General features: G+C 59.4%; 2 protein-coding genes across 4 annotated transcripts in view; both read right to left on the bottom strand.

Annotated features, from left to right (window-relative positions):
- Window positions 1-314: 314 nt before the first annotated feature.
- On the bottom strand, window positions 315-12532 carry MAP4K2 (mitogen-activated protein kinase kinase kinase kinase 2). 3 transcript variants are annotated; one of them, XM_039860361.1, is made up of 32 exons: window positions 12367-12531; window positions 12187-12244; window positions 11865-11955; window positions 11715-11779; window positions 11379-11434; window positions 11025-11072; window positions 10896-10938; window positions 10439-10511; window positions 10228-10359; window positions 10089-10151; window positions 9645-9726; window positions 9418-9525; window positions 8926-9004; window positions 8632-8690; window positions 7979-8022; window positions 7855-7893; window positions 7729-7762; window positions 7523-7628; window positions 7352-7440; window positions 7229-7270; window positions 7064-7148; window positions 6891-6970; window positions 6741-6801; window positions 6517-6634; window positions 2822-2880; window positions 2638-2741; window positions 2363-2540; window positions 1611-1679; window positions 1403-1489; window positions 1091-1161; window positions 936-991; window positions 315-830 (listed from the first exon to the last, which is right to left on the bottom strand). In XM_039860361.1, exons 1-32 carry the CDS (start codon window positions 12460-12462, stop codon window positions 743-745), a joined length of 2463 nt encoding a protein of 820 aa, XP_039716295.1. In that variant the 5' UTR covers window positions 12463-12531; the 3' UTR covers window positions 315-742. The 3 variants fall into 3 exon arrangements, with proteins under 3 accessions (XP_039716295.1, XP_039716296.1, XP_039716298.1); XM_039860362.1 differs by having other exon boundaries at window positions 7352-7416; XM_039860364.1 differs by lacking the exon at window positions 1091-1161 and having other exon boundaries at window positions 12367-12532.
- A 271-nt stretch (window positions 12533-12803) lies between these two features.
- The window catches only part of MEN1 (menin 1), a gene marked incomplete at its 5' end in the record, with an annotated part of 4543 nt that continues 2642 nt past the window's right edge, over window positions 12804-14704 (bottom strand). The window contains 2 exons of the mRNA XM_039860197.1: window positions 12804-14107; window positions 14327-14651. Of these exons, the coding sequence (XP_039716131.1) occupies window positions 13619-14107; window positions 14327-14651 (814 nt within the window). The remainder of the gene's footprint in view (window positions 14108-14326; window positions 14652-14704) is intronic.

The raw sequence follows: 14704 nt of genomic DNA, 5'->3' as shown, positions 1-14704 counted from the left end.
TGATGAGATCCTATATGGGGCAGGGCTGCCCTGGGTTAGAGTCCATTTGCTCAGGGGCCTCCCATCGACATGACTCCTTGGCCATACTGCAAAGCCAAGGCTCATCTTGAGCAGGGGAGCCCAGGAAGACACAGCACCCCTGAGATGCTTTCTGGGACCACTGGCCTCCCTATCGCTGCTGCTGAAGGGAGCTACCACAACGCTGGTGGCCCTCCCACGGTGCCACAGAAAGGTGTGCTGGAGGGAGGCAGGAGGGGAATGAGGCAGTGGGTTCAGCTCCCCGCCTCCCCCACAACCCAGATGGACCAGTGGAATAAAATCAAACCAGCTTTAATACCAATATAGTTCTCTCTTTTAAATATCACGTTCCCAGGACAGGGCACAGGGGCAGGCTCTAGGCAGGAAGAGTGAAGAGGAAATGTAGGAAAAAATGGAATGGATCGCCAGAGCCTGCCTCCATCCTGCCCAGGGCCCTGCCAAGGGGCACGAAGGCCTGGGCTGCCCAAAGGGGAAGGGGAGTTGACAGCAGCTTCCTCTGGTCCAGTTATTGCAGGGGTGCGGGGTGGGCTCCCTTCCCCTCTGTAGCCCTCAAATTTCTCAGGATTATTTCTGCCCTTCTGCCCAGTTAGATTTGGGGGCCTGGGCTCCTCTCATCTGGGAGGGGCCCCTTTGCCTAACACGGACTGTGGCTACGGTGTGCAGGGGTCGGGTGGGGGAAGGCCACTGGCCAGACCCGGCCCGCTCAGTAACTGCTCTGATGGCCCGTGAGAATGTAGAGGTTGCTGTGAGCCCCCGGGTTGTCAGTGGGGATGCTCTCAAGGATGATGTCTCTGGAGGGGAGAAAGAACTGAAGGTGAGCAAGGCAGGAAGACACCTGGGCGCATCCATCTGGCCTCAGGGGCATCTGCAAGGGAGGCCTGGGCACCATTTCCTACCTGTGGGCCCCAAGCACTCGGAAGACTCTGGTCTCATCTGTGATCTCTTGGGTCACCTGAGAAGAAAAGGGACACTGAGGCCACCCCAGCAGGTCCTCTCCTAAGAGGCGGGGACAACTGGGTGGAGGACAGCCAGGTTCCTGAGTCCTATTCACCTCATTGGTGTCCAGGCTACGGCCTTGCATTCCATGGCTCCAGAAGGCCAGCACGCTGTCCTGTAGACACACTAGGAGGGGCCAGGCTGTCATCAGCCCTGTGCCTGCCCTGAGGATGCTGGCTTCCCCAGCCACACCCTGGGTCCAGGTCTGGTCCACAGAGGTCCTCACGGACCACAGGTGACCAGGATGACTCTTAGGAGGGGCTGGAAGACCTGATTCCTTGTCCCGCCCCAGGCCCCTGGGTCATATCATGTACTCCGGCCTGGGGATACTCCTGTCCCCTCCCCCACCTCTGCCTGGCTCACTCACCCACAGTCTCAATAGGGAAGTCAAAGGTCAGCACAGGTGCCAGTGCGGCCGTGGGCTCGCCCAGCAGGTTGACAATCCTCACGCAGCCTGCACAAGGAGAGGGCTGGTGGATGGGGACGTGATGGTTTCCTTCTGGGGAGGTGACCCACATGGCTTCCCATACCCTCTACGCTCTAATGCACAAAGGCCTAACCCCAGGGGCACTCACGGTCAAAGCAGACCAGAACTGTGTCCCTGTCCACCTGGATCACCTGCTGGGCCGAGCCTGGGAGTCCCTCTGCAGGCAGAGAAAGGAGACACAGTCTGGCTGAGTCACCAGCACCACTGTGGCCCCAAGAGGAGGAGGGCCTTGGCTGCGAGCACATGTCATTCCCACAACAGCCCGGCAGGGCCAGGATGCCTAATCTCACTGCACAGCTGGGGAGCCGAAGCTCAGAGAGGCAAAGTGACGCTTCTGTAGGCTCACAGGGAGTGGGAGTGAGTCCCAGGGGGCTGGGGGAAGGCTGGGGCTCCGGAGTCAGGAGAACCAGGCTTCGTGACTCAGCTGCTGTGTGACCGTGAGTCTGAGCCTCTGCTTCCTCATCCATTCCAAGCTCGATGATGCCGACCTTGCAGGGCCATTGTGAGGAGTAAGAATGAGATCCCGTGTGTTAAACCTCTGGTTTGGGGCCTGGGACACAGCAGGGCCTTAGGCCGGTGCACCTTTCCCTTTCCTTTGCCCCCTGCCACTCACTCTGCTCCCCTGAGTGTCCCAACACCCAGTGTCCTTCCTCGCTTAGAACTGAGGCCTCTGGAGCCTGCTTTGCCCAATTTGGCTCTCTCCTTACAATGTTAGTCAGTTTTTTCTTAGCTGCTGAGCCTTTTGGTCTAATGAAATGTTTTACAGGAACCCAGCTGAAGGGAGGCTGGGAGCTTACACACACACACACACACACGTGCGTGCCCAGCCCTCCTGCGTACCAGGTGGTATGAGGACGTCAGGCGTCAGGCCGGCCTCCAGGGGCAGGACGTGGAACAGGACGCGGCAGCCAGGCCCCTCAGGGCCCTCGGCGCCCACACACACCTGTGGTAGCTCCTTCCCATCCAGCACCAGTGGCTCCAGCATCCCTGCTGGGCTGGGCAAGGGGCTGGAGAAGTTCTGGGGGCAGGAGGGGTGCTCAGGTCTCCATTTCTCCCCCCAGGTCCCTTGCCACCCACCTGAGGGTCCCTTTGGCCTCACCCTACCCGCCCCACACCTTCAGTAGCAGGAACTTCTGTAGCGGCTCATACCACTGCAGCAGGAGCAGGCTGGCAGGCAGGGCGGCCAGCAGGAAGGTGCTGCCGGTGTAGGGGTTCCGCACTGCAAGAGAGGCGAGCAGTGGGCACCGGGCTGGGTTTGTGCCCCGACCACTCCCTGGACCCTTCCAGCCCAGTTCTTACCCACGCGGCACTGCAGGCAGCCTTTCGTGTCAGGAATCTTGGTGGACAGGGCGAAGCGCCTATAGGAGTGACAACCAGAGTATGTGTCATACGTGCCATCCAGGCGCAAGGCCCCTACAGAGCCCTAAAAGGTGGGTACTTTTATCTTCTCTGCCTTACAGGTGAGAGACTTGAGGCTGGGAGAGGCAAAGCAACTTGCCCTGTAACACAGCTGTGAAGGGCGCAGGGTCTGAAGCTGGCCTCACAGCTCTGCCATCCATCTCTACAGCGTGGAGTGTCTGTCTAGTCCAGGGCTTTGGAGCATAGAAGTCCCTCTAACTGCAACTTTGGGCAAGTCACTTAACGTCTCCACACTCAATTTCCTCATCTGCAGGACAGGATGACAGTGGTACCCCCCTCATAGAGTCGCAGTGAGGATTAAATGAGTTAATACAGGGACGGGCTCACAGCAGAGCCTGACACATCGCGTGCACTCGCAAAGGGCTGGCTTTTATCATACTCCATTATTACTTTCACACCTATTTCCAGTCATTGAAAATTCTTTTTTCGGCAAAAGCAGAGTATAAATGAAGAAATGAATGAAGAAATGAGGGCATGGACGGGCTGGGAGCTGATGCTGGCTCCAGCTCCTCCAGGCACCCAAGTGCTTATAGCCCATCCCCGTGCCACGTGGCCCCGTGTCATGAGCCGGCCAACAGGCCCAGAGATTAAGACTCGCAGGAAAAGGGTAACAGCCTGCCCGCAGCTGCTTCAGCCGAGGCTACGGCCATGTGCAGCCAGTAGCTGGCTCACCTTGGTGCCTGGGAAGAGGTAGGGGTCCTTGTCCAGGTTACTGGCTGTCCCCCAAACCCCCAAGGGACTTTATGAGCTTGTTTCTTCCTCTGGGAACAGGGGTACATGTCAGCAGCCCAGCCACCTCCTCCCAGTGACCCAGGCCCCGTCTGTGCCCTCTGTCAGGATGTGGGCCCCGCCAAGGAAGCCAACGCCTGCCTCTCTGTCTGTCTGTCTGTCCGCCCCTCTGTCCTCACTTTTCCCCTTCCCTTGTTCCTCCTACTTTTCCCTAACTGGCCTTTCAGATGAGACAGAGATTTCTGTATTGTTTTTTCCTCCAAACAATTCTGGTTCTCCACTGTTTACATTTGAAGTGGACATTGGGACTCCATGATTTCCCAAACACACGCCCAAAGCTGCCTGTGACTTGTTAGGCGCCGATGGCCTGTGTGCTACAGATCCTGGGCCAAAGCAAAGACTGGCTTGGGGACTGAGCTCAGGAGGCCCTGCCCTGAGGCCAGGCCTCCAGATGCGGTCCTCAAGTGCGCACGGGGCAGGATAAACCTGGGTCCCTAATCTCCCCAGCTGCTGTAGCCATTGGCTTATGGGCTCCCAACACCCACCTGGTCATCACAGCGTCGTTTTAAACCCATAAGCCCACAGTCCGGCCACCCACCTTGGAACTCAGCCCCACCCAGCCAACGGCTGACGGAGGTCCCACGTGTACAAACTCAACGTGACAATACTGAATTCTGTTCCACCCGGAGCTGATGACAGCGCCATCCTTCCGCTGCCTAGGCCAAAACCTAGGAGTCAGGAAATGCTGTCGGTTCCATTTTTGAAATAAATAAAACCAGGATCCGACCACTTTTCACTTCTTTCACTGCGACCCTTGTCCCAAGCCACCGTCACCTCTCACCTGATTATTGCAGCAGCCTCCTGACAGGTCTCCTGCTTCTATACTCATCCCCTGCAGTCTGTTCCCAGCACAGCAGCTACAGTGACCCGATGAAAATCTCAGCCCACGTAACTTCTGCAGTGGCCCTCAGGCTGCTCTGAGTCAAAGCCAAAGGCCTCGCTGAGTCCGCAGGACCCTCCTAGATTTTCTCTCTCTCACTTCATCCATGTGGCCACACCAGGCTCCTTACTGGTCCTCAAACAGGCCAAGCCTGCTCCTGCCCCGGGGCCTTTGCACAGATGTCCCCACCCCCTGGAATGCCCTTCCTCCAGATATCTGCAGGGTTTGCTCCAGCACCTCCTCCACATCTTTGCTCAAACAGCAGCATCTCGGCGAAGTCCTTCCTGAACATCCGGTTTGGTTTAAAACCACAATCCATGGCCCACGCACCTGGGCCCTCCTCCAGCTCGTCACACAGCACTCTCCCCTCTACGCATCACTGCAGAATACACTCCTTTTCTATGTGGACTGTTTGCCCGCCTCTCTCGACAAGTCTGGAATACGTAAGGGTCTCTTAGTTCACAGATGTATTTCATGCACCTAGAACGCTGCCTGGCACATAGCAGGTGCCGAGTGGAGATACGTGCTGAACAAAGGAGGGACTCTAACTTGGACGTCTCCCCGGGCGCCTCATAAAACACATGCCGTAATCTGCTCCTCTGGAGGCCTCTCAACCCCTCCCTCTCCCTCACGTTCGATCTGACCAGTCCTCAAATGCTGTCAATGCCACCTCCTCAATATTGCTTGATTCTGTCCGGTTCTCACCATACCACAGCCCCATCATCTCAGGTCACTGCGCCGGCCTCCTTTCCAGGGGTCCTCAGCCTCCTCCTGCCCTTCGTCTTTCCCACCGTTACTACAGCTGGCCAGCAGATGTCTCTTGTTTTCATCTCTCCAGTCCCAGTAGCTCCAGGAGAGAGCACCCAGGCCTGGCCCCCCAAGCTCCTCGTGCCCTGGCCACAGAGACTGGCTCAGGGGTGGGAATGGACCGAAGCCAGACCAATCTGGCCCCCAGACTTTCGTGGGAATTACTTAGAAACAGAGGTTCTGGTTCCACAGGGTTTCAGCGAGGGGAACGCTGGCCTGGAATTACGGGCACCCATCAGTTGCCTGGAAAACCTATGTGAGCATGAAGGCGACAAGAGGAAAACAGCCCAGAGAAGCAGAAAGGTTCCCGATGATGCCCTTTACACCTGGATCCAGCTGGGCCTGCAGCTGACCCTACTCCTGGACCTTCAGGTACAGGAGCCATTAAATTCCCTTTTGTGCTTAAGCCAGTGAGTTGAATCACCTCACTGCCTGAAACAGGAAGAACCCTGATTGACACACAGAGGGGTCTTTCTAGAATGCTTAGGGCTGCTCTGCCCTCCTCCCCTAGGCCAAACACCTTATAATTCCCTGGGTGACCGACATGCATTCGCACTTGTCCTTCCCTGGGCTTGAAAGACTGTTCCCTAACTCGTCTGCCTAGACGACCTCTGCGCACTTCCAAACTCCACACGCTCGCCTGACCCCTCTGAGGTCGCCCCGCCCCTCCCAGCTCTCCCTCTACTTCACCTCAGTACCAGGTGCTCATGGTCAAGGGCTCATTTGTCTCACTGTCTCCAAGCCCAGCATGAGACCTGGTGAACACTAAGTGCTCAGTAAACATTTGCCCCCCATCCTAACGACCGCAGCTCCCACAGTCCGCAAAGCCCTTTCATATCCACTGTCTCCTTCTTGCCTCCCAACACCCCTGGACCAGGGGTAGGGAAGGCCGTCAGCTGCATTGATCAACGAAGAAACGGGACTCAGAGAGGCAAAGAGACATGTCTAAGATCACAACACGTCTGAGACCTAAGGTCTCAGTGACAGGCAAGGCCATATTCCAACTCTGGCTCTGCTGCTCTGCCTCCCCCTGCTCTCCTCTCCCCTCACGCCGCCCCCCTCCCGCCCCACACACCCAGGCTCCCCCCGGGCCCCTGACCTGGGGATGATGCGCTGGGTGAGGCGGTTGGTGGGGATGGACAGGGGAACCTGTTGCTGTAGTCGCCGCTGCTCAAATAGGCCGGGGAGGTCATGTGCCCAGATGTGCATGGATTTCCCTGCCAGGGAGGGGGAGAGGGGAACTCAGAGGGTTGACGGGCAGGGTGCACCCCCTGCCTGTCTCGCCCCCTGCCTGTCCTACCCCATGCCTGCCCCTATTTGTACCTGAGAGTGACAGCAGCACATTATTCACACAGTAGAGCCAGATGCAGCGATGTGAAATCAGCTGGAGGCCACAGAGTGATAGATGGACAGGGGGTCAGCACACCAGGGCCCCCCAAGGCCCTCCGCCCTCCACGGCCAGCCGGGCCTCACCTTCTCCAGTGTATCCTCATGTAGTTCGTGCAAGTTGAGAGTGTAGATGCCTTCCTCGGCTCCCACCACCAGGAACTGATCTGCAGGTTTGGGTATGGGGTCAGAAGTCAGTCACGCCCTCTGGCCCAAGCTGAGGAGTCCCAAGCTCCCGCTTCCTCCTGCTCCTGGCCTACCCCGGGTGACAGGGTGAATCCACGTTACAGCAGCATGGATCCGCAGAGGGCAGCCATTGAAGACCTTGGAGAAGCAGGCACCCATCTGGGGAGGAGGCAGGAGACCGGTAAGGAAGCACAGGGGCAGTGGGTGCAGGGCTGCAAGGTGGTGGGGAAAACACTTACGTGCACTTTGGGGGTCGGCGGGAGCCCGTGGCAAGAAGATCTCTGGGAGGGAAGGGAGGAGTCAGGGCTGACATGACATCCCTGGCCTCCCAGCTCCCCAGTCTCCCTGTAGCACCCCCTCACCTCGGGATCTTCCTGGTGCTTCATGGTGGCCCAGGAGGTGGGGAGAAGCGGGGGGCTGTCAGGGCCTAGGAGAGGCGGGGATGGGGTTCCTGCAGGCACAGACCCAATGTGAATTCCGGCCCCGGTCCCCACTCTGGGCTTGCCTTCTGGTCCCCCAAGCCTGGGACTCACCTGGGGGGCTAGATAGAGGGTCCTCAGCCGGAAGCTCACAGGAGGATGGCCCTAAGAAGGGGGCCCGCTTGATGGTTCCTACGGCATCATCTGGAGAATCCAGCTCCTGGAAGGAGGGTCAGTTTACCCTGTAACCTGGTCCCGCCCCAACTGCGCTACCCACAGCACTGCCCCATCCCCAGCTCCAGCTTCCGTCCACTCCGCACCTGGAGTTCCAAGGCTGGCCGGATGGTCAGGCTCCTACGGCAAATGAATCAGAGGGAAATGAGATGTGATAAGTGACTGAGCCCAGGCCCGGCTATCCCACGCCTCCCCTGGGCCCAGCCCCTCACCTTTCCTCCAGGGCCTCCTGGACTGACTGCAGCAGGCTCCTGGGCAGGGAGGAGATGGGGTCAGAGGTCAGCCTTTTCTGCTGTCCCCAACCCCTCCCGTGCAGCTTCCCTCTCCCTTACTTACCCACTCAGCTCCTCCTTTCCCAGTAGCGTCCACTCTTCTTCCCACTGTGAGGAAACCGAGTCAGAAAGATGGAGAGAGAGAGAGACAGACAGACAGAAAGGCAACGTTGAGAGAGCGATCGAGAGAAGACAGACAAACAGACAGGAAGTGAGATGGGAACAGGCAGGAGACTTGTGAGAGAGACAATGAGAGGCAACGAGACTGTGAAAGACACAGGGAAACAGCGAGAGAGGATGAGACGGAGATCGCGAGGGACTGAGGCTTGTGGGGGTGAAGAGATGCCGACGAGGAGACCGTGGGAGAGGAGAAAGACGATGAGTCAGGTGCAGCGACAGATGCAGAGTCGGGCAGAGAGAAGCACGCTGAACGGGGTGAGCGGGGGGATCTGGTGCATGACAGGACCACTTTTGAGAAAGGCAGGGTCACCTTGCCACCTCCCAGATGACTGTCCAGAAGAACTTGGCCCAGGAAGGAGGCCCCAGCCTTCCGTGTCCCTGGGTGGGACAGGCATGCTTGGACAGCTTTCCTAGGCCCGAGGACCAGGCTGCCACTGCTTCAAAGACCCTTGATTTGAGATGCTCGACCTCTAGCATAGCACATGCACCCTAGCCCACCCCTGCGGACCACCCTTCCCACACAGGCAGCTTCCTCACCGGCTCATTTAGTGGGTCCGTTTCCTTCCTGCGTGGGGCGCCGAATTTCACCTGGTGAACTGGGAGGCCCAGCGTATCCGGGTTAGGGGCGTGGAGTCTCAGGACTCACCCCCACACTCACACCAAATCCACACATTCATTCCAACCAAATCTGACACAGCCCCCCAATCAAACCCACCACACTCAACCGGCCGCCCACTAACTAAAACCACATACTCAGGCCCCCCCAAGACCACACACACAGCTCACCCACCAAAGCCGCACACTCAGCCTCCCGCCCCACCACTGACTCACACTGGATCTCTGAGGGGGTCCTCTCGGCCTGGCCGTGCTGCCCCCGGGAATGAATGGTGTCTGGAAACATGTCATAAGTCTAAGAAAGAACACAAATAGTAGACACACACCTGGTACTCACTTCACACCAGGTGTGCTTCACACACATCGACATGTTTTCTTGTCACAATTCTGAGATTACTATGAGATTAAATGGCACCCTCATTTCACTAATGAGAAAATCAGCACACAGAGGCAAATAACTGACCAAAAAATCACACAGAAAGCAGAAGATGGCTAAGCGAGGATCATGGTCAGCCTTGGCCAAGGGCAGGAACCTATCAAAAGGGAGTACAGGGAGGCCAGACCGGCTCAGGGAAGATTCCTAATGGGTGGCTCACCTGGAGGGAAGCTCCCTGTGCTGCCACTTAAAGGGGCCTTGACCTATATTATCTTTGCCTGCCTTACAACCAGGCCAGGCCAAAACCTGTTTCCCCAGCTCCCCTCACTTACCTCCAGGTCACAGTCTTCTGGGGAAGGGGTGCCCAGGTGGGGGTCATTGGCCTTGTCTAACAGCTGTGTCAGGAGAGCCCGAGGGAGCTGCTGGGTTGTGAATGGATGCTGGAGGATTGAGGAGGGCTCAGGTTGGTCCCTGGCCCCCAGGCCCTTGCTTTCAAGCGTCGAGCCGGGCCCCCCTGCCCCTGCCCCTGCCCCTGCCCCTGCCATCCCCTGCCTCCCACCTGCAGAAGCCTCTCGGCTGTTGGCCTCTTCTTGGGATTCTTGGTCAAGGCTAGCTTGAGGAAGTGGTGGAAATTCTGGGTCCTAGTGGGCACAAGAGCCCCCACACCCCAGGCCCAGGTTAGCCCTCATGCAGGGCATTCTGCCACCTGTCCCCTGCCGTCACTCCAGAAGAGTCTGCTGGCCCTGCCCAGAAAGGAGCCAACCTAAGGCCAAGGGCAGCCGGCCTGAGCAATGCTGCTATTACGACACGGAGGCTCTTCCATCATCAACCATCTACCCTTCTTTCCTGATCACAGCTTCCTGGGCCCCTCCCACAGATGGCCTGTGGAGGCCCAGAGAGGGTAAGGCTCTTGAGGCTGCACCCCGGGAGCTGGCAGAAGGCTCCTCCACCCCCGTGCAGACTGGCTGAAAAGGGGACCCCAATAAGGGACACGGGCTCTCACCAGCGACTCTTGTCTCTCAGCTTAGGTGGCTGGAAGCTGCTCTTGGACATGAGCATCAAGGCCCTGTGGAAGCACAAGGTCAGGAGTCAAGGGTCAGCAAGGCCTTCAGGGTCAGGCAAAGGGCAAGTGTTTGACTGACCTCATCGGGTGCAGGTGGAATAAAGGGGGCTGTAGCTCGCCCAGCTCGATGGCAGTGATGCCCAGGGCCCAGATGTCACACAGCTCGTTGTAGCCACCTTTGCGCTCCACTGCGGCCACCTCTGGGGCCATCCTAGAGGAAGGGTCACAGATGGGATGGCCAGGTGCCCCACTTGTGGCCCCCACCTCCTCAGCCCACGGTGCAGCCTCACCAGTATGGAGTCCCAATGAAAGACCTCCTCTTAGCCACAGATGCCGTCAGCTCGCCTGACACCCCAAAGTCAGCTGCAGGGAGAAAGAGCTACTCTCACCCTCCCTCTGACTGCCACACCCCACCCACCTCCAGGGCTCAGGCTCAGGATGCACCTGGCAGGGCTCAGAGAGCAGGCAGCCCAAGTTCAGCCACAACTGCCAAGGCCAGGTCCCCCTCCTGGGAGGAGTCAACCACCTTCCATCTCTGACAACATGCTGGGTGCCCTGTTGGACTCCATACAAACCCAACCACAACTTCAAGCAGGAAGGGGGGACTGTTCTATTTTATCAGTGGGGAAACTGAAGCCTAAGAGCCAAAGTGACTTGCCCAAAGACACCCAAGACTTGAATGCAGACTCTAAGACATCCGGAGCTCCCATGGAACCCTCACCCTAATTGTGTCCCAGAGGTACTGACCCAGCTTGACATCTCCCTGGAGGGTGAGGAGAAGGTTGGCTCCCTGCGGGAATGGAGGAGAGAGAATGGTGTCTGGTGTTCCTGAGAGCCTCCTGCCCCCTCCCCTGATGCCCTAGGCCAGACCCCTACCTTGATGTCTCTGTGGATCTTCCCCTGAGAATGCAAGTGGTGCAGCCCCTGGGGACAAAGAGGAGCCACTGAGAGCTCCCAGCACCATCCCACCTCTCCAAAATACCCTCTGAGGACTGGGGCCCCCCACCCAAGCCGCTTCCTCCTCCCCTCTCCCCAAACAGGAAGTGGCTGAGCCAAGAGGGAAATGGGCTGCTTCCGGCAACAGGGCTGGGGCCCCTTCCCCCAGGACTCACAGCCCCTCAGGCCAGCCCTGCCTGACCAGCCTGCCTGAGGTACTCCACTTCACCCCATCCCCCCCCACTGGCCAGCTGGGCTCCCTGCCACGGCTCCTGGGGATTGGGGTGCTACTACCTTCAGTGCCTCTCGGCAGACATAGGCAATCTGCCGTTCCTCCAGGGGCCCAGTGGCTGAAATGGAAGGGGTAACGGGTGTAGTGGGGGTCTGGGGATATGCTGAACCCTCTCAGGCCACTCTGGGTGGGAGAAGCAGCAGGCATTGCTAAGGTGAAAGAAGTGTTGGCCACATCCCCTCCTTGCACAGTCTAGGATACAGAACCCAGAGAAGGGTAGTGTTTCTTTCAAGGTCACACAGCCATTGAGTGGAGAGGGGCCCAAGTTCAGGGCCTGTGTTGGGGTAGGGATGGGAAGAAGCCTGTGGCCCTCTGGGGCCTGGAGTCCTGGCCCTCACCGTGGTAAATCTCCTGCAGGGACCCCCCTCCGCAGAACTCCATGCAGATCCACAAGCGGTCATTCCTGGGGGCACACAGAGCTGGGGTGGGCACATGGCAGAGCCACACAGGCGCTGCCTGGGGGTGGGCAGGGAGATAAGCAGCCTCACCTGAGATAGCTGCCAATGTAGGCCACCACATTGGGGTGGTGGCACTCACGCAGGATGGTGATTTCCTGCTGGAGGGAGCTGATGTCGTCCCCTGGGGAACACAGGGTGTAGAAGGATCACCCTAACTCAGTGCCCTCATCTGCAAATGGGCACAGAGTGCTTCCTTCCTCTGAGCCAGACAGATGACAAGCGACAGCACCTCCAGGGGCCTGCCTCTGGGGGGCGGGGGTGTCTTGGAAATGTCAACTCTTCGCCCCTCACACCGTGCCGCCCGGCTCTCTGCCCTCCCTCGGGCGCAGAGGCCCTGGCCCCGGGCCCTCACCTGGGTCTAGCTTGACTATCTTGACCGCGGCCAGTTCGGACGTGACCGTGTCGCGGGCCTGCAGGGGTGGAGGGGAGAAGCAGGATGAGGAGGGGGCGGGGCAGGGGCTGGATCCCGCGACAGGGTGCGGAGCCGGCACACTCCTCTCTGCTCTCCCGCCCGACCAGCCGCCGGGCGCACCTTGTAGACGTCGCCGTAGGTCCCGGCCCCCACGCGCTGCAGCAGCTCAAAGCGGTCCCGCGGGTCCTGCAGCGACACATCCCGCAGCAGCGCCATGGCCCGGCGCCGGGCGGGCCGCCGCGAGCTGCGGAGCAGCGGAGCCGGCGCGGGGCGGCGCGGGGCGGGATTGGGCGGGACCGCCAGGGCCGGCGCCTGTGGCTCAGATGCCGCGTGGGCGGGGCCGGAGCCCGGGGCGGGGCCAGGGGGGTTGCCCCTTCGACCCGCCGGGAGGAGGCGCCCAAGGGACTGGCCCTCAGCGGGGTGGGGAAGCCCCGAGGCTCTTCCGCCAGCCACCAGTTCCCGCGTTCTACAGGTGAGAAGCCCGAAGGGCCGGAAGGCAGGAGAAAGAGGGCGCTCCACCCCCAGCCCCGCAAATTCCCAGATGAAGCATGGACATGTACTTTTTTTTTTACAAAATGTATTCATCTTTCTTGGAACTGAAAAATAAATCTATGTACAAAACAGGAAGAGATCGAGCTCCCTTCACCCACTTGCAAACCCCTGCAGATTTCCTCTGGGGTCCCCCGAGACAAGCTAGACCTAGGGGAGGTTCCCAGCGGGTCGGAAGAGAGGTCTGCTCTGATCTGGGGCCAGTTTGATCAGGAAGGGGGCGGAGCTCAGGACTCAGGCCTGGGACGGAGTTTCATGTCCCTGACTCGGGATAGGGAGGGGAAGAAGCTAGGATTTCCAAATTCTGGAAGCGCCTCTTAAGTACCTAAGGGTAGGGAGCGTGGATTCCCAAGGAATGGAATTTTGAAGTGCGGAATTGTTCTCCTAGGGGCCAAGTGGGGACCTAGGTTCCCGCGCTAGAGGCGGCACCTGAGCGGCTAGGGTGTAGGGTAGAACCTCAGCCCCACGAGCTGGGATCGACGCAAAATACTCGTTAGGCCGACGGTTAGAGCCTAGGTTCTGAGGTGGCGCCTGAGTTTTCATGGTTGGTTCTTTGATTGGTGATGGGGCCCAGGGTAAGGTTTCAATCGGCCCACTGTGATTCTTGGGGGATGGGACCTATATTCCAAAGACAGGGAACTGGAGTAGTCTGACTCCTGGGACCAGAGCTTCGGTTTCGGTTAGGGGTGGGGCTGGAGGCCCGGCCTAGGCCCCCTTGGCCAGGGGCGGAGCCTGGGCTCAAGGAGGTGGGGCGGGGTCTGGGTGGAGCCTTGATCGGGATGGAAGGCCGGCTCCCGCGGGCTGACAAGAGTCCCAGGGTAGTTCAGAGGCTCTTGCGCTGCCTCTTGAGGAAAGAAAGAGTGTAGTCGCTGGGTGTAGACACCTTCTGCTTTTTCATCTGCACTTGCGATTGGGCGGTGAGCTGCAGCTTGATGGCACTCGAGTTGATCTTGGTGGCTACCAGCAGCTCCTTCATGCCCTTCATTTTCTCACTCTGGAAAGTGAGAACCGGACCCTCTGGTGGCGGCGACGCGGCGGGCGCTGGTGCTGGTGCTGGAGCCCCACTGCCACCTTCAGGGCCACGAGCAGTGCTCGGGACAGTCCCTGGGGACTTCCGAGGGGGTGCTGGCACCGCGCTCTGACCCACGCCTGGACCCTTGTCCAGAGCTGGCTTCTTGGGGGGCGGCGGCTCCTCGGGCTTGGACTCCCGCCGAGGGCCCCGTCGCCGGCCCTCCCGGGCTTCCTCGCCCCACGGCTCCTCCGCTTCCGCAGCCTCGGACTCACGGCTCACTATGCGCACCTTTTGCCGCACCTGGGCAGGATGGAGAGAGCAAACCGAGGGGAAAGGCTGCAAGCCAGTGGCTGGATGCCCAGGACCCAGCCGCCTCCGCCATCCTGTTCCCAGGCCTGTCTCATATGCACGCAGACGGGATAAGCAGATTCCCTTCAGGGCCACAAAGGCTCTGGCTCCTCTGTAGCTGCTGTCACCACCACTTGTCCTCCCCACTCCCCCTGTGCAGCTGCCCCTCACCTGTCCTTCGAAACGGCCTAGGGACTGCACGAGGAAGGTGGCCCAGCCCACGTGCAGCACCGGCGTGGGGCTGCCCTCTTCCCATTTGCAGATGCCATCGTAGAACCGCAGCAGGTGAGCAAAGCACTCTGGGTCCTGCAGGGCAGACCCCTGGCTCTGGGAGCCCTGCACAAGGGGGAAAGGAGGGCACAGGTCAGGCCCCTCTTCTAGGCAGAGCCCTGGTTCCAGAAGAGATGAGCGCAGGGGGGAGGGCAGAACTCTGAGGACCTCTTTCCTTTTATAAACCCAGTCGTGAGCCAGGACCTGGACATAGAGGGAACCATCGCTACCTCCGTCCCACCCCCCCACAACTGAAGGAGAAGCCCTGGCCATGAGAGA

Source organism: Pteropus medius, unplaced genomic scaffold (genome assembly GCF_902729225.1).
Source record: "Pteropus medius unplaced genomic scaffold, Ma_sr-lr_union100, whole genome shotgun sequence".
NCBI classification, from domain to species: domain Eukaryota; kingdom Metazoa; phylum Chordata; class Mammalia; order Chiroptera; family Pteropodidae; genus Pteropus; species Pteropus medius.
The sequence above is the reverse complement of the archived record's forward strand: the minus strand, read 5'-3'. Positions and strand labels throughout refer to the sequence as shown.

Bases quoted from the DNA above. Each gene is read 5' to 3' on its own strand.
- MAP4K2 (XM_039860361.1), bottom strand. From the start codon at position 12,462: ATGGCGCTGCTGCGGGATGTGTCGCTGCAGGACCCGCGGGACCGCTTT. The intron at 9,526-9,644 runs GTGGGAGGCAGG...TCAATCCTCCAG, and splicing joins CAGCCGAGAGGCTTCTGCAG to CATCCATTCACAACCCAGCA. The intron at 6,802-6,890 runs GTGAGGCCCGGC...TGTGGCCTCCAG, and splicing joins ATGAGGATACACTGGAGAAG to CTGATTTCACATCGCTGCAT.